An 18,788-nucleotide genomic window follows, 5' to 3' on the forward strand; every position below is an offset into this window, starting at 1 on the left:
TCCTGGTGGGTTCCAAAAGATGTTGCAGTAAGATGCCGTGAACAATTCATCAAGGCTACTAACACCAATTCGATTATGTAGATTTAAATCACTCATGATTATTGCCATCAATTTACCCAAAGAACGGAACAGCACAGGATCAGGCTCCAGTGGTCCACTAAACCTGCTCTGACACATGATGTCTTTCTAAACTAATAAATGTTTTCCTCTACGAATTCATATCCCTCTGTTCCTTGTCTGTTCATGTATCCGTTGTTATGCATCTTAAACATTACTATTGTTTCTGCTTCTACCACTACCTCTGACAGTGCATTCCTAACACCCTTTTGCCAAGAGGGTGGAAGCATTGGGGTGCGTACAGAAAAGGCTTCCCAGGTTGTTGCCTGCATTAGAGGGTATTACTTATGAGGAGAGATTGGACAAACTTGATTTGTTTTCATTTGAGTGTCAAAGATTGAGGGCCAAACTGATAGTTTGCAAAATTGAGACGAATGGATAGAATGCCTTTTATTTCCCCAGAATAGAAACATCAGTTATTAGGGGAATGTGGGTTTAAGGTAAGAGGGCAAGATTAAACAAGTTCCCAATATTTATTCTTTTATGCTTTGACCTACATTGTACTGTTTTTGGGCACCTGTCGACGAATGGTCTCTTACTACTTCTATTACCTACCTCCACTTAAACTGATTCTACATCCTGATCTCTTGAAACAATGTAATCTCAAGCTACTGCGCAAATATTATCTTTGTTTTACAGTGCTATGCCTTCACTTTTACCTACCTTCCTATTCACTGTAAATGTTGCATAACTCTTCAATATTCAGATCCAGTCCTTGCCATCCTGAAGCAGTGTTTCCATACTGGCTGTCAGATCACATTTATTTACTTCAATGTGTGTTGTCAATTAATTTATGAACGGCCTGTGCATTCGGATGCAGAGTCTTTCATTTTGTCTTTGTCATCGTTGTACCATTTAATCCTGATTGTTGGTGCATTCTTAATTTTCTCTCTGCCCCTTCCGCCATTCTATGCTCCTCATTTCCTATATTACTGTTTTCCTTTTTGATATCTCACATCTTTCCACATTTGATCCCTTTCCTCCAATAGTTAGTTTAAAAAAAATCTCACTACTTCCCTAATTACGCAGTTTGCAAGAACGCTACTTAACATGGTTCAGGTGTTGATCTTCCCAATGGTACAGCCAGTTTTATTTTCCCAATACCAATGCCACATATTCATCTCTATTTCAGTGTACCCTGTACCAACGTATGTGTCTCAGGTACACATCTCGAATGAGTAACAAATACTGGCCTTGCCAGCAATACCCACATCCCATGAAACAAAAATAGTCGGGAATTGATCCCTTTTAGCATCCTAAGTAATAAAGGCAGCAACAGAATGTACTGATGCCCCAAATAGTGCTCAGAATGAACATGATTGCTCTCACTAATCACAACTGAGCTGGAACTGATCCTTCTCGATAATAAAGTAATGTAATAACTCTCTAATCTTTATCTGGAGAAGTCGTGAATTGACTGGTGTGTATCATTGGTGAACATGTGGAGCAGCTTGGCAGTGATGAGTGGCGCAGGGGTACAGACTTCAGCTAGATAATGGGAGCTGAGTGTGGGTGTTGTCTCTTCAGCCTGCGTGTGGTGGGCTTTAAGCAGCATCTACACAATAAAAAGTCGCCTATTCCTGAGCCACTGCTGCTGTACTTTTTAAAAAGATGTTAGATGTGAAGTGGCCCCGCAGTTTCACAACATCGTGCAGGCTGAGAGCAAAATACCTCAAACCATGCACACTGTTTGAAATGGAAACCTATCATTCCTGTGACATCCGAGCTGAAGTTTAACCACAAATATAAATGAAAACCATTTACTCTCTGGTGCCATTCCATTCCGATCTTTCTCATGTACACATCCCTGATTCTAGCCTGGCGTTTCTTGACAAATTCAGTTGCAGTTTGGCATGAATTTTCATTGCAGATCTGGGGATGCCACACTTTGTGGTGTGTTTTTATTGCATTTTAATGATGACCAGGCTTCCCCTCCAGTGTGCTAACAATTTCCCTTTTTACCTCCCAGGTGCAGTTACCCGACCACACACTGACATCATCTTTGAGGTTCTTGATGAAATAGAGGGGAAGCATTTTGAGCCCCGGGATCCTGATGATGGTATGTGAATACAATAAACAACAGCAGTACGTCCTGTGGTTGAACTAAAGTCTATGAAATAGTAACAACTTATTATTTTTCTTAGTAAATCTCCTGAATTCTTCCATTGTTATTTTATTTTTGGCATCTGGTTTGTTTCTCAATTCCTGACAGATTGAATCACGTGGCAAACCACTATCATCTTGGCCAACCTTAAAGGATTTTTGCCATTCTTGCTGTTCTGCACTCATTGAGCTTTTTGTTTTAAACACAGTATCATAAAATCTAGTCTCTGTTAGTAGTGTTGGGACTTGCAAATCTGTGTTGATCATCTGTGTCCTTTTTAAATTCACTGATGCCTTTTTTTGGGATTTATGTATTGGTCATATCTCATGGGTGTTAACCTCAGCGTGTTATGTGCCACAGTGAATTGCATCAATTCAGCATGGGTCAGCCTACAACAAACTGCAGCGGTTTGAGACAGTAGCTCAATACCAACCTTCTCCAGGGCAGTTAAGGGTAGGCAGTAATAGATGGCCCACCCAGTGATACCCACATTCTGTGAACCTCTCCACATGTGCACGTAACTGAAGTTCCTTATCTTTGAAGCCATTGTTGTGAATCTTTTCTGCACACTCTTGGTGCCCAAAACTAGGGACACAACATTCCAGTTGAGGCTGAACCAGTGTGTTGCATGAATTCTTCATAACTTCCTTGCTTTTGTGCTCAATACTACTGTTTTGAGTCTGTGTCCCTGATGCCTTTTAACTGTTTTCTTCACCTACCCTGCTCCCTCACATGATTTGTGCACAAGTACCTCCAGGCCCTCCTACTCCTGTACCCTTTATTGTATATGGCTTCTCTTTAGAGTCCATTACAGGAGGGAGATCTTGGCACTTGTCTGCATTAAATTTTATCCACTGTTTGGTCTATGTCTTTTTGAAGCCCATGTTTATCCTCCTCACCATTCACAGCATTTTCAAGTTTTTGTCAACCGCGCATTCAAAGCACGAAGATTGCAAGAGTGAAGAATAGGTGAAATGAGGATTTTGTAGTTATGAATTTGTAGGGGTGGTGGTTAAACGTAGGAAACTGCAGCTGGTTTAAATTAAAATGTGCCATGGATCTCTAAGGAGGGGTGTGGAGGGGATAGTTTAGTTGAAGTAGATGTAATAAGTACGGGCCAGGTTATTAATGCAGACAAAATTGAGGCAGAACTGTAATAGTATTGCCATTAGGTGAAAAGCTATCAGTCCATAGTCACAAACTTATTGGCTAGCAAAAATAATCTTTGTATCGTTGTGTTGAGGTGTATTTATACAAAGCAAATTACACAAGGAATGTTGCAGAAGTAACAGCTTGGCTTATGTGAGAATAAGAAGTTTGTGATTTTGAGCCTCAGTAAATTGGTCGTACTGCAATGTGGATGAAACATTTAAACCAATAGGTGTGGAAAGATCCCTTGATACTGAGATCTGAACAGCGTTCCTTCATGTACTCACTCTTGTAACAATAATGCATTAACTGGTCTCATTTCCTTTCCCCACAGTGAACTTCTTTATCAGTGCTATGAGACTGGTAAGCATTTCACTCTTTCTGACATACTTATCCTTGCATAAATGAAGCAACTGTTTCTACTTCCGCTTCTTTTCAGTATCAATGATGCACACTACTGTCTGTGTGATGATTATATTAACTGTTATTTTAAAAAGTACCCTACTAACTCTCATAAACCCATGGAATGGTGATGTTATCTGAGTGAAGGTGTGAGCCATGTCTGAGTTGGAACAATTCCTTTCCAGTAAATGTGGCCCTGGTGCAAAAACAAGTTGATGGGAAAACTGGCAGCATCTGTGAAGAAAGAAATCAGAGTTAACGTTTCTGGTCCGGTAACCCGTCCTCAGAACAGGCTATCCAGACCAGAAATTTAAACTCTGATATTTTCGTTATAGATGCTGCCAGACCTGCTGAGCTTTTCAAGCACCTGGCTCTAGTGATTGACTGCTGCACCTTTCCAATGGTCCTCTGACTTTGTGTAATCAGATTTAAAGCTAAATATAACTGGCATTTAAAGTGTTTCAGTTTTAGAAACTTTTTGAAGTGGAAAGGTAGTTGGGATCGCAGTATTGTTATGCTGCAGAAAGAGGCTGATTTTTGCCTGCACTGTTCTATTATCAGATGCCTTTTACAATATCCCTAAATGCTATTTCTACCCATATGCCTCACTTAAACCTGCCCACACCATATTTTAAGGCAGTGTATGCCACACCCTAACTGCATGCTGAGTGCAAGCGTTTTTTACCCCATCACCCCTGCTTTGTTTTGCACATCACTGATAATCTGTGCCCTTTCATTTTTTTTTGAGTGGGAAGGTTTCTCCCTATCTTCTGTATCCATCCCCCTCCTGATGTTGAAAACCTGTCAAACTCCTGGGAGAGAGGCCAAGAGGAGAACAGTCCTAACTTCAATCTATTCTTGTATCTGAAGTTTCTTATTCCAGCAACCATTCTTGTAAATTGTTTTTCTGCCCCCTCCCCCTCCAAATATCAAATCCTGCCACAAACCCCAAAATAGCCCAAATAATCCAAGTTCTTGCCTGCATATGCGCACATTTGTGTACTGTAGTTGTCAGTAATATACACTTCATAGCTGCTGGAAAACATTAAGTTTTATAGCTGGCTCAAATATTGCACAGTATGGAAATTGAGCTGTATTGGGTTGTAGAAATGTCTCTGGAGTTCAAGCCTTAAAGCATTGAGTCAGCTTATAGATTATTGCAAACAATGGAAGTAATACAGAAAGCTGTGAAGAGGTTAGCAAAGGACCACAGATATCATTACTTGAACAAAAACAGAAGTTGCTGGAAAACCTCAGCAGGTCTGGCAGCATCTGTGAAGGGAAGATCAGAGATAACTTTTCGGGCCCGGTGACTGTTTCTCAGAACTTCTGTTTCTGTTCTGTGGAAGGGTCACCAGTCCCGAAATGGATATTTTTTCTTCAAAGATGCTGCTAGACCTAAGCTTTTTCCAGCAACTTCTGTTTTTGTTTCTGATTGACAGTATCTGCAGTTCTTTTTTTTATATCATTTACTTGAGTCTGAGGAAGCTAAATCTGTTGAATAGTTAAATATTTGGGCACATAAGTGAAGGGAGCAAGCATGAATGAAAGATTATGTAAACCCAAAATGGGAGAACTCAGTTTCCTAAGACTTAAATTTCCATTGGAGAATTGGTTCATGCTCAGAGGTGGCTTATGGGACACACTGCCATCTAGTGGCAGTATGAATGGATTTCGCTGAGGGAGAGAAGTTGGCTCTGCTTTGCATTCAAGTCTCAAAAGGCTGGGGCTAAGTGTGTATTTTCAGGTGATAAGAATGGTGAGAGTATAAGTTGGGCAATTAGTAACGTGAACCAGATAGGACTTGCACAATAAATGTTAGGGCCCTGGGGAGTTATGTGATTTGGGGATGCAGATACGTAATTCCTTAAAATTGCTGTCACTGTTGTATGTGATTGTTACTTTAACTTGTTCAGAAAGTACCCCACTGTGTTTCACCCAGGGAGATAGGCTGGTGAAGAAGGCATTTGGCACAGTTGCCTTCATCAGTTGGAGCATTGAATACAGGAGATGGGACATTATGTTACAGCTTTACAAGGTATTGATCAGGCCACATTTGGAGCACTGCACACAATTCTGGTCACCCTACTACAGGAAGAATGACCTTACATTGGAAAGGGTGCAGAAAAGATTTACAAGCATCTTATTGAGACTGAAAGGTTTGAAGAATTAGGAGAGGCTGGATAGGCTTAGACTTTTTTTCCCTGGAGTGCAGGAGGCTGAGGGATGGCCTTATAGAGGTTTATAAAATCATGATGAATATAGATAAGATGAATAACTAAGGCCTTTCTTTTCCCCCAGGGTAGAGGAGTCCAAAACTAAATCCATAGAATCCCTGCAGTGTGTAAGCAAGCAGCCCATTCAGCCCATCAAATCGGCACTGACCATCCGAGCAGCATCTCGCCCTACCAGCAACCCCACACATCCTATCCCTGTAACCCTGCATTTCCCAGTCCACCTAACCCATGCATCTTTGGACTGTGGGAGGAAACCCTCACAGACAGGGGAAAGCGTGGAAACTCCCCCAAGACTGTTGCCTGAGGGTAGAATTGAACCCAGGTGCTTTGAGGCAACAATGCTAAACACTGAACCACCTTGCTGCCCCAAAGGTAGACAATATAGATTTAAGATGGGAGGAGAAGGGTTTAGAGGGGACCTGAGGGGCAGCGTATTCATATACGTTGGATGGTGCATAAATGGAATGAACTGCTGGAGCACATGGTAGAAGTGAGTCCAATTAATACATTTTTAAAGACATTTGGACAGGTACATGGATAGGGAAGGTTTAGAGGGGATTTGGGCCAAATGCAGGCAAATTGGACTAGTTCAGATCAGGAAACCAGGTTGGCATGGATGAGTTAGGTGGGAAAGCCTGTTTCCATGCTGTATGACTCTAGGACAGCTGTGCCAATGTGCCAAATCTGAAAATGCAATAAATGATGAGAAAATGGTTGTGTGTAAGCAGCCTTGTCAAGTTCCTTAATTTTTAGCCAACGTTGTACAAAGAATTGTTGATTTAGTGAGGTAGATTTAAAAGTTACTAAGTGTATTGTACAATTTAACAATTTTCTCTTCCTTCCTTGCAGTGTTTGGAATTGAAAGACATTGAATTGGCTTACAGATTACACAAGACTCTTGAAACTGGAAACAACTGGGTATTATTGGGCGATTCTTATCAGCAGAGTATTTATTAGTAAGAGCATTTGTGATTTGTGTTTACCTTCTTTTTGTTGTCCATCATTGATTGCTGTTGAACTGAGTGGCTTGCTAGGCCATTTCAAAGGATGGATAAGAACCAACCACATTGCTGCAGGTCTGGAATCACATCCAGATCAGACCAAATAAGGCTGACAGATTTCCTTCCCTAAAGGGCATTAAAACCCTTCCTGGTTCATTACAACAATTCATGAAAACTTCATTGGTCACAATGACTTGACAAGATTTAAGTTCCAGATTCATTATTTAAATTTAAACTCCACCTGCTGATTTGGTTAGACTTGAAGTCATGTCCCTAAATTAACCGGCTCATGGTTTACCAGATCACTGACATCACGAGCTGCCATCTTCCCTTTATTCGGTAGTCCAGTACCTATAACATGTACAGGTGTTGGGTCAACAAGGGACGCCTGATCGCCCTGAACATTTGTCGTGATGGCTTGATGCTTTATTTGTTCATTCATAGGATGAGGGCATTGTTGGCTAGGCCAGCATTTACTGTCCATCCCTGATTGCCCATAGGGGACTATACTCAATGGAGTTTAGAAGGATGAGGGGGGGATCTAATTGAGACTTACAGAATACTGAATGGCCTGGACAGAGTGGATGTTGGGAGGATGTTTCCATTGGTAGAGAGACTAGGACCTGGAGGCACAGCCTTCGAGTAAAGGAAAGAGCTTTTAGAATGGAGATAAGGAGAATCTTCCTCAGCCAGAGAGTGGTGAATCTATGGAATTCACTGCTACAAAAGGCTGTGGAGGCCAGAACATGGAGTAAAGGTAAGATGGAGATAAGTTCTTGATTGTCAAGGAGATCAAGGGTTATAGGGAGAAAGTGAGAGAATGGGGTTCAGGAACTTATCAGCCATGATTGAATGGCGGAGCAGACTTGATGGGCTGAATGGCCTTATTTCTGCTCCTATGTCTTATGGTCTTATAGGGCTGTGGGTTTAGAGCCATATGTCGGCCAGACTGGGTAAGGATGGCAGTTTCCTTCCCTAAAGGACATTAGTGAAGCCAATGGGATTTTCTAAAAATGGATTCATGACCATCATTAGGACCCATAATTCCAGAATTTTTTATTGAATTCAAATTTCACCACCTGCCATGCCAGGATTTGAACTCAAATCCCCAGAACATTACCTGGGTCTCTGTGTTAATGGAGTGATAAAATCACCCTACCATCACCTCCCCCTGTGCTCCACTACAAACAGCAACAAATATCTTGCTTAGTCTTAATTGTGACGTTTGTCCACTCTTGACTTTTTCAGACAGATGCTGGGATGCCTGAAGAGTATGATAGGTTATTTCAAAAACCCGTTTAAATACCAATTATATTTATTTAGGAATGAAGACAAGTAGTACTGCAACAGGTTTTTCTCCCCGAAAAGAGATTAGTGAATGTGTTGGACTTTCTTTCTAACAAGTTTTCAATCGAAATTGAAATTATCAAATTGTAGTCAAGGGATTTGAAGTCTTTTCCCTGGATTTTAGTCTAGACACCACTCTTTCACCTCCCCTGCCTCAAACAACAGCTTAAAGGTGCTGTGATAGAATCTGTTAATTTAGTGATATAACTGTGCAAAGAGCCTGCAAAGTTTAAAATCATGGAAAATGTATCCATACAACTTAGGAGTATGTTACCTGATCCCCGATTTAAGAACATGATTACCTGCTGATTAATGGATCTACCTCTGCCTTAAATATTTAGACTCTACGTCCACCACATTTTGAGAGAGAATTCGATAACTAATGACTCTCTGACAGGAGAATTCTCCTTGTCTTTGTCTTAAATGGGTAACTCCTTACTTTTTAACTATGACCCCTCGTCTTTAGATTCTTCAAGAGGAAACATCCTTTCTGCATTTACCCTGTCAAGACTCCACAGGATGTATTTTTTAAATTGTCACTTCTTTCTCCCCTAAACTCAAGTGGATACAACCTCCACTGTTCAATCTTCCCTCAGGCCCAGTTACTCCCTCTATCCCTCCTATGTGTACCCTGTGCAATGGGTGGCAGGGGAAACATCCAGTTGTTGTGGTCCTCATAGGTACCAATGATATCGGTAGAAAGAGAGACTGAGCAACTAGGGACTAAATTGAAAAGCAAAAAGGTAGTCATCTCCAGATTACTCCCTGAGCCATGAGCAAATTTGCGTAGGGTCAACAAACAGCATTAAAGAAGTAAAGGCATGACTCAAAGATTGGTGTGGGAGAAATGGGTTTAAATTCATGGGACATTAACATCCGTATGGGGGAAAGAGGGAGCTGTTGTGATGGGGCAGGCTCTGCCTAAATCACTCTGGACCAGAATCCTGTTAAATAGCATAAAACATGGGCTGTGGATATCTCTAAACTAAATAGTGGGTGGGTGGGTTCAATTAATTGGAAATTATAGCAAAAGTTAAAGTGAAGGGAGAGCTCAGCAGAAGTTATTGAAGTTTTTAGCACAAATAATTGGATAAAAAATACAATATGAAAAGGCTCCAGAATCTAAATTCAGGCACAGTAGATAAGGGGTCAACTGTGAGAAGGGGGCAGTCAAAGCAGAACTGAGTGTGTTATACTTGAATGCAGACTGCATATGAAACAAGGTAAATGAGCTTGTAGCGCAGATCAAAATTGATTGGCATGACATAGTGCATATCACACAGACGTGGCTTCAAGGGGATCTGATCCAAGAATTAAAGATGTGCAGTCCTATTGAAAGGATAGGCAGAGGTATCAGGGTTGTTTTATTCGTAAGAAATGCAGTTAAGTTGATAGCAAGAAGCAATACAGATTCATAATTCCAGATAATTCAAATTCCACCATCTGCCATGATGGGATTCGAACCCAGGTCCCCAGAACATTATCTGGGCCTCTGGATTAACAGCCCAGTGATAATACTGCTAGGCAATCGGGTCTCCATATCATCTTTTTCTCTGATTTGAACAACTTTAGCCTTCTGGTTGCACCAAGTGCACAGACTGAATTCCCTCTTTTCATTTTTCTTGTTGGATATATTAACCTCTCACCAGAAGTAATGAAGCCTCAAATCAAGCTGTTCCAGTACAGCTGCAGTGCTGCTGCCCACATGATGACGTGGAACGTTGCTTAGCTATGTCTGGTCCCACCAAATCTAGTCCAGGCCTCCATACTGAGCAAAGCGATAGAATGTGTCATAAAGCAGAAAGTGCTTGGAAACTCCCATAGGTCTGGTAGCATCTGTGGAGAGATGACCAGATTAGTACTAAATCCAATATGACTGGAATCCTGAAAGACATCAGTGAACCAGACGTGTCTTTATAACCATAAATTGTGATTTACGTGATCACCTTTTAGACTAGTTTTTTATTCCAGAAATTTATTGAATCTGAATTTCACCATCTGGCATAGTGAGATTTGAGCCCTTGTCCCCAGAACATGAGCCTAACATCCAGAATTACTAGTTCAGTGTCATTACTACCACCAATAAAATTTATACCTGGGGCATAATGTAAAACTTTTTTATGTCAGTGTCTATGTAGCTGTTTCTTGAGCTTTCATAGATTTTATTCAAATTGTTGACTCAGCTTCTCAGCATTTTTTGTTTTGTCTGAAGCTTCCATTATCAACAGTATTGATGGTGCCGTAGCTGTGATGGCACTGGCCCGGGTCATCCAGAACCCCAGACTAATGCTGTGCTGACGTGGATTAAATCGCACCATGGCAGATGGTGAAATCTGAATTAAATAAAATTCTGCTCACCTTAAAAAGTAAAATGGTCTGAAGGGAACTATATGACAACTAACAATTGTCATTAAAGACTATCCAGTTCACTAGAGTCCCTTTGTAAGGCAGATTTCCTGCCCTAATAGTGGGCCTTCAAACCTGCTCCATCATTCAATACGATCAAGACTGACCATCAAACTCAGTACCCTCTTCCCACTTTCTCCCCATACGGTTTGATGCTTTTAGCCTCAAGTACTGTGTTTGATCCTGTTATCTGATCTGGCCTATGTGTCATTCCGGACCACCAGGTTAACTCTTATTTGCACTCTGGGCAGTAGGTATGGGCAATAAATGCAGGCTTAGCCGGTGGCACCCACGTCCCATGAACACCAAATCAAATCCCAGTGTTTTTTACAAAGTGGAGTGTCAAAACCCCATTGCTATCAAACATCACATCTTCAGCAACAACGTGCTCACTGATGTTCAGTTTCTTTTCTGCCAGAGTAGCTCATCTCCTGACTTCATTCCAGCCTTGATACAAACATAGACAAAAGAGCTGAACTCTGTCAGAAACTACCATTGACATTGAGATAATATTTGATAAAGTACAGTGTTAAGATGCCCTAGAAAGTCAGAAACCTGTAGAGTTCAGAGGGAAAGCACCTCACTGGCTGGAGTCAGACTGAACACAGGTTGTCAGGGGACAATCATCTCAGCTCCAGGGCAACTCTACAGAAGTTCCTCAGTAGTATCCTCAACCAAACCGTCTTCAACTGCTTCATCAATGATCTTTCCTCCATCATAAGGTCAGAAGTGGTTCACCGATAATTGCAAGACATTCAGCACCATTCACAACTCCTCAGTTACTGGAACAGCCCATGTCAATTTGCAGCAAGGTCTGGACACTAGCCAGGTTCTGGCTGATAACATAGTGCAAATGTTGATTGCTGTTATGTGCTTGGAAATGACTTTCTATCTGATGTATAATGTCTTGCATTCAGTGAGTTTCCCACACCTGAATTCCCCACAATCAGCATTCTGAGGGTTACCATCGGCAGAAACATAACTGGATCAATCACCTAAAAACTGTAGCTACAGGCGAAAGTTTGAATGCTGTAATATATTCGAGCAGGTAACTCGCCATCAGACTCCCCAAATCCTCTAAAAGACACAAGTAAGGACATGATAAATACCCTACATGGCTGCAGTTCAAAAAAACATTTTCAAGCTCCAAGATTATCCAGGATAGATCAGTCATTTGATTGGCAAAACATTAATCACTTGAACCAATCACTCACTCCCTCCACTGAAGTTTTAAAAAAAAATCATTTGACACCAGTTTACAGCCCAACAGGTTTATTTGAAGCCGCATGCTTTTGGAGTCTTGCTCCTGTCTTCAAATAAACCTGTTGGACTATAACTCGGTGTCATGTGATTTTTGACCTTGTCCACATGAGTCCAACACCAGCTCTTCCACATTATCCCTCCACCAATGCAGCATGCTGGCAGCAGCGTTTACCATCTATGAGATGCACTGCATCAACTTACCTCACTTTAAGCTAGTTACTGAGTACTGCCTGCTGACAGTCAGCTAGAGATGAGCAGCAAATATTTACCTTCACAGCAGCACGCACATCCCATTAATGAATTTTTATTTCACTCATGAGCATTTATCTTCAATCAGTTATTGCACTTTACAAAATGGTGGTGAGCTGTTGCCTTGAGCCACTGCAGCCCACTTCATTGTAGGTAGGCCCAGTCAGTCAGACAGACACACCCCACACACACACTAATCTTCATAGCAGGGCATTCAGGCACGAATAGCACACTACCCATTTGTCAGCTGACAGGATATTGTGCAGTCGTTGGTGAGCATCTGTACTTCTGATATTATGATGGAAGGGAGGTCAGTGAAGCAGCTGAAGATGGTTTGGTCTGGGACACTTCTCCTGAGAAATCCTGCAGAGGTATTCTAGGTATATTTTAAAGCTCCAGTGATGTACCTTGAAGAGTTTGGTACAGTAATATTATTAGCTAAATGCAAACAGTTGCTAATGTTTATTAAGTTTACTTTTAATTTTCAGTGGGAGATTCTTTAGCCTCTTATGCACGATGGAGAGCATTGACGTGGTTCTCAAGTGGTATAAAGCCCTCATTCCATCGGTATGTTTGTTACAGTGTACAATGCTTGCAATAGTTATAACAGCACTTATTGAGCAATTTAAGTTATGATCTTTTGGTTCTGAAGATAAAGTAAAAATGTTGTGTAAGATGGATTTTGGAACCTAGAAGTGCCTGGTACATCTGAACGAGAAAAGTTTAGTCAAGTGTTTGTCAGATTGTTCATCAGCTAGAGGTTTACCCAATCATAGAGTTCACAACCATGTGGATAAGTGTAAAAACAGGAAGAAGGATAGGGACTAATTGAGGAAAAAGTATTGCAAAATCTCTAGATTGACAGATCTCCTGGACCTGATGATCTGCATCACAGGCTCTTGAAAGAAGTGGCTACAGAAGTGGCTGTAATTCTCCAGAACTGCCAAGATCCTGGAAAGGTTTTAGCGGGTTGAAAAACTGTTAACTTTTAACAAGCCTATTCCAGAAAGATGGTGACAGAAATGAAGAAACTGTCGACGGGTTAGCCTGGCATCTGTCTTTGGAGAAATGCTTCAATCCATTATTAAACAATGGCAAACCATTTGAAAAGTTTCTGATACAATGTTGACTCTGGAATGTTTTATGAAGTGAAAATGGTCTTAGGCAAATTTATTGGTGTTTTGAGGATGTAACAAGCAGCTGTCTAAAGTTGAACCGGATGTAAAGTATTTGGATTTCCAGAAAGCATTCAGTAAAGTCCGTACACAAGACGAGAGTTGTTGTTTGTATGATAATACACTGGCGTGGATAGGCAATTAACAACCAATAGGAAATATGATAAATTAGATATTTAAGGTTAGCAAATTGAGTGTAGTGGGGTGCCTGTGCTGAAGGCTCAAGTGTGTGCAGTCTACGTTAACAACTTGGATGAAAGGACCAATTGTACTGCATCAAAATTTGCGGAGATGCAGGGGTATTGGGGAGGATGGAGGGAAGAATCAGCGAGGGGGTGGTATTTGAGTATGCAAACAATCGGTAGACGATTTATAATGTAGAAAAATGCAAGATTATTCACTTTGGCAAGAGGTATTAAAAAGAGTATCATTTAAATAGAAGGAGACTGCAGAATTTTGTGGTACAGAGGGTTCTGGAGCACAGTCAAAAAAGTGGCATTAAGGCTACAGTTGGATCAGCCGTAAACAGGCTCAAGGAGCCAGACAGCTGCTACCAGTATTTGTCACGTTCATAACAGGAGAAAGGCTGATTGGACAGGACTGGGCTGGCTGGAGTAACCATATTTGTAAACCTTGGAAAAGGGTAGAAAGCAGCAGGAGATGTGTGGAGAAACAATAGGCAATGGGGGTGATAAACTGTGCCTGATGCTTGGTAGTGAAAAAGTGTGGTCTACTAAAGAGAAATGGAAAGTAGGGCTTAGTCCATGGTTTGTTTAGGGGGTCATGTAACCTCCAATTTGTAATTGTAGCAGAGCATATGCACCCAGAATGGACATTTTATGGATCTGCCTGACCTATTTTAATATTTTGTCTAAATTTAATGGAACTGCAGGAAACATTTCAAAAGGGAAAATACTCAAGTGCTTTTTTTTTAACCAGCTGTACTACCCCAATGTGCAAGGAATGAGGGACCTGCTGCAGGCATTGGACACTGAAAACCACTTACACCTGATTCCAAATATCTGGAAAGGTCAGAGCAGCCTATTTAATCATTTTAAGGAATGAAGAAAAATAAAGTTTACAACCCTTTAAGATGAAGATTGAGATGTTGGTATTTTTCTTCTTTCGCACAGACATAAAGCAACTTGGTCACAGTAATAAGCAGGATATTGTGGAAGAGGTCCTTGAACTGATGAGTCGTGACAAACACAGTCCAGACGTGAGTAAGCTTCCTCTATTTGGCTCTGCTTATTTGTGCATTCAACTTAAATCATTGCTGTAGAATTCAGGAGCAGCTGTATTTTAAGTTGATGTTCAGAAATGTGAATAAATAGAAGTGGACGTCCAATTTTTAAAGACAAACAGAATATTGTAGCAATGAGTTGAGAAATGAACTGCAGATAGACAGGTACTTGGAGTCCGTGACCTTTTGTTTAAAGATTTTTTTTTTAAACTTTGTTCTCTGATTGTTGTCAATTGCTGGCAAGACCGTATCTATTACCCATCTCTAATTGCCTTGAGAAAGTACAAAAACAGAAATTGCTGGAAAAGCTCAGCAGGTCTCCAGCACCTGTGGAGAGAAATCAGAGTTAATGCTTCCAGTCCAGTAACCCTTCTTCAGAACAGATAGTAGCTCAAAAAAAGTTATCTTCGATGCAGAAGATAGGGTGGTGGGAAGAGTTAAGCAGTAAAGGATAGGTGGGGATAGAGCTGAAAGAGAGAGAACAGTTGAACAGACAAAGGAGTGGATAACAATTAGGTTGGGAGGGTGAATAGCTATTAATGCAGGCTATTAGTGGCTAACAATGTGTTGTGTATAATAACAGATTGCCTGGTGTGTTGTTTTGTTTTTGGTGACATGAAGCATTATTTCTGTTAATGCACGGGACACCAGGGTGTCAGTGAGTTTGTAGTGGACATTGGAGACACCAACACACCCACTGATTCCGACAGCTACCTTGACTACACGTCCTCTCACCCTATTCTATTCTCCCAATTCCTCCTTTTCTGTCATATCGGTTCCAATGATGCCAACTTCGAAAAGGGAGCCTCAGAAATGTCCACCTTTGTCCTCAACCAAGGATTCCCTAGCACTGTAGTTGGCCAGGTCCTCAGCCAAGTCCGACCCATCACCAGCACTTTGGCCTCGCCCCCTCTTTCCCTCCCACAACAGCGATAAGGTCCCCCTTGTCCTCCGCTACCATCCCACCAGCATCCACATCCAGAGGATCATTAATAGGCATCTCCACCACATCCAGCAAGACACCACCACACATTCCCCTCCCCTCCCTTGTCAGTCTTCCGTAGGGATTGATCCCTCCAGAACACGCTGGTCCACTTCTCTTTCACTTCCAGCACCCTCCCCACAAACACAGAACATGTAGCACATATCAGTTTACTTCTTCCCTTCTCAGTATCTAAAGGCCCAGATAAATGTTCCAGATGAAGCAGCACTTTTACCTTCATTTCACTTAATCTAATCTACTGCATTCACTGCCCACTAACGTGGTCCCCTCTATATTAGGGAAACGAAGCATAGACTGAGGGACCACAGCACAGAACATTTATGCTGTCTCTGCCAAAAGACCTTGAGCTTCCAGTTGCCTGCCTCTTACCACATCACCCTGTTCCCTGTGTGACCAGTCTAACTGTGAACTATTAACTGAGATGAATTATAGATTTTGGTATAAAAATAGAATTTGAAATTTAATTCTGTTTTGTGAAGTTACATCTACACATTAGAAAACTTTTCCATTCTAGAATAATCTTGCTAGCTTGGAAGGTTGTTTATCAGATATTGAGTCAAAGATGGGCCAAATCTTTCTGGAAATTAACTCTAGAAACTGCCTGTGACTTTCCCATTATACGTTGAGGTATTGCACACAGGTATTGAAATTAATCTTTGCATTTCTTTCCAGTTGCAAGCTGCATTTTCTGAGACTGCACTGGACATAAAGTCTGTGTATAAACAGAACCAGCTCCATAACATGCAATGGACATCTACCTCTTTGGGAAATGTCACTGTTCTACTCCTGAGAGGAGGTCGAACTCAAGATGCTTGGTGAGAATTTTGGACGGTCATCTATGGGTGACCAAAAACTACCTTAAACAGTTATGTTCATACACAAGGGCACATTTCATGCCATTGTATACTTTGGAACTGAAACATGACAAGCTATTAATTATCCCTTTTGGAAACCTATTTTGGGGTCATAAAATCTCAATCCCAGAATAGACTGGGGGAGATAACAAAGTGTGGAGCTGGATGAACACAGCAGGCCAAGCAGTATCTTAGGAGCAGGAAAGCAGATGTTTTGGGCCTAGACCCTTCGTCAGAAATGGGGGAGGGGAGGATGGTTCTGAAATAAATCAGGTGAGAGGGGGAGGTGGCTCGAAGATGGATAGAGGAGGAGATAGGTGGAGAGGATGGAGCCAGTAAAGGTGAATGTAGGTGGGGACGTAAGGAGGAGATAGGTCAGCCCAGGAAGGATGGACAGGTAAGGGGACGGGATGAGGTTAGTAAGTAGGAAATGGAGGTGCGGCTTGAGGTGGGAGGAGGGGATAGGTGAGAGGAAGAACAAGTTAGGGAGGTGGGGACGAGCTGGGCTGGTTTTGGGATCAGTGGGGGGAGGGGAGATTTTGAAGCTTGTGAAATCCACATTGATACCATTGGGCTGCTGGGTTCCCAAGCGGAATATGAGTTGCTGTTCCTGCAACCTTCAGGTGGCATCGTTGTGGCACTGCAGGAGGCCCAGGATGGACTCAGGAATGCGAGGCGGAGTTGAAATGCTTCACGACTGGGAGGTGCAGTTGTTTATTGTGACCTGAGCGTAGGTGTTCTGCAAAGCAGTTGGGGACGTGGCTTATTTAATCCTATTGGTCAATGCTGGTGTATATTCTTTCCCTGACCTGTTCTGCTCCCATGTCCCTCTGTTCCCTTTCTTCTCATTTATCAGCATCAGATGAAATGCATCAATGCTATCTATCTTCAAGCATACTATGTGGTGACAAGCTTTGTGTCCTTGTCATTCCTGTAAAGAGTTCTGTCCAGAATTAATTATTTGGTCTGTTGGGTGACTGTCATTAACTTGGGCCTCCCTTATTCATCGCTCGCCACAAGCGGAAACACTTTCTTATCGATGCTATCAAGCCCCTTCACAATCCCCTATCTAATCTCTTTATTTGACTTGGAAATATGGTTAATTTTACCTGAGCTACGGAGTACTACTTTCACCTCCCAGTGGTGCCACAGAAATAACATCACACACAAGGGATTTGGAAACGTAGATAAGGCAAAACAGTTTTCAGTAGAAAAACTAGAGGACATAGGTTAATGGTAATTGGCAAAAGAACCAGAGGTAGCGTGAGGCTTTTTCATCTGGACAGTATGTTATTGAGATCGTCGGTGCACTGCCTGAAATGATAGCAGGAGCAGATTCAATATTCCTTTTTCAAGGATATCGGGTAAGCATAGGGCCATGAGGAATGAGATTAATTGGATTAATTGATCAATATTGTTGATTTCAGTCAACGTGTGTCTAATAACTTGTCATCTCTATTGCCAGGGAGATGCTGCAACTTTTTAAAACTAACAACAGGGTTCCTGGGTAAGTTGCATCTGTTGGTGATCATCTTTTCAAATTAATGTCGTGTGGAACTTTGTTTGCAGATGACACAATGATAAGTGGAGGGGCAGGTAGTGTTGTGGAGGTAGGAGACTGCAGAAGTCCTAGGACAGGCTAGGAGAGTGGGCAAAGTGTCAGCTGGAATATAATATAGGAAAGTGAGAGTTTTAGAAACTGTGGTAGGAATAATAGAGATGTGGGATGTGGCCATCACTGGCTGGCCAGCGTTGATTGCCCATCCGGGGTTAGCCCTTGGTAAGGTGTTGGTGAGCTGCCTTCTTCAACCACTGCAGTCCACAAGCTATGGGTTGACCCACAATGCCATTTGAGAGGGAATTCCAGGATATTGACCCTGCGATAGTGAAGGAACAGTGATATATTTCCAAGTCCGAATAGTGACTGGTTTGGAGGGGAACTTGAAGAAGGTGGTTTTTCATACACAGTGCTGATACTGACCATCCGTTGTAAAGTGAATGGATACTTGTGGATGTAGTGCTGCTTTAACCTAGATGTCCAGGCAAGTGGAGAGTATTCCATCGCACATCTGACTTGTGCCTCGTAGATGGTGGACAGGCTTTGCAGAGTCAGGAGGTCAGTTACCTGCTGCAATATTCCTAGCCTTGACCTGTTCTTGTAGGCGCTGTATTAATGTGTCAAATCCAGTTGAAATTTTGGTCATTCGTAACCCCCAGGATGTCAGTAGTGGGGGAATT

At 41.8% G+C, this 18,788-nt stretch overlaps 1 protein-coding gene and 1 non-coding gene across 3 annotated transcripts in view; both read left to right on the plus strand.

Moving 5' to 3' along the window:
- Positions 1–18,788, plus strand: part of ptcd3 (pentatricopeptide repeat domain 3) — a 56,631-nt gene that overhangs the window by 34,652 nt on the left and 3,191 nt on the right. For both annotated transcript variants that reach the window (XM_048543480.2, XM_059650166.1), the window contains 8 exons: positions 2,087–2,176; positions 3,705–3,733; positions 6,859–6,965; positions 12,764–12,842; positions 14,390–14,480; positions 14,584–14,669; positions 16,369–16,511; positions 18,016–18,057. In XM_048543480.2, coding sequence (XP_048399437.2) covers positions 2,087–2,176; positions 3,705–3,733; positions 6,859–6,965; positions 12,764–12,842; positions 14,390–14,480; positions 14,584–14,669; positions 16,369–16,511; positions 18,016–18,057 — 667 coding nt within the window. The remainder of the gene's footprint in view (positions 1–2,086; positions 2,177–3,704; positions 3,734–6,858; positions 6,966–12,763; positions 12,843–14,389; positions 14,481–14,583; positions 14,670–16,368; positions 16,512–18,015; positions 18,058–18,788) is intronic.
- LOC125460207 (small nucleolar RNA SNORD94) lies at positions 1,569–1,706 on the plus strand. The gene has a single exon (XR_007249222.1). It is a non-coding gene; the product is annotated as a small nucleolar RNA SNORD94 (small nucleolar RNA).

This window comes from Stegostoma tigrinum, chromosome 1, assembly GCF_030684315.1.
Source record: "Stegostoma tigrinum isolate sSteTig4 chromosome 1, sSteTig4.hap1, whole genome shotgun sequence".
NCBI classification, from domain to species: domain Eukaryota; kingdom Metazoa; phylum Chordata; class Chondrichthyes; order Orectolobiformes; family Stegostomatidae; genus Stegostoma; species Stegostoma tigrinum.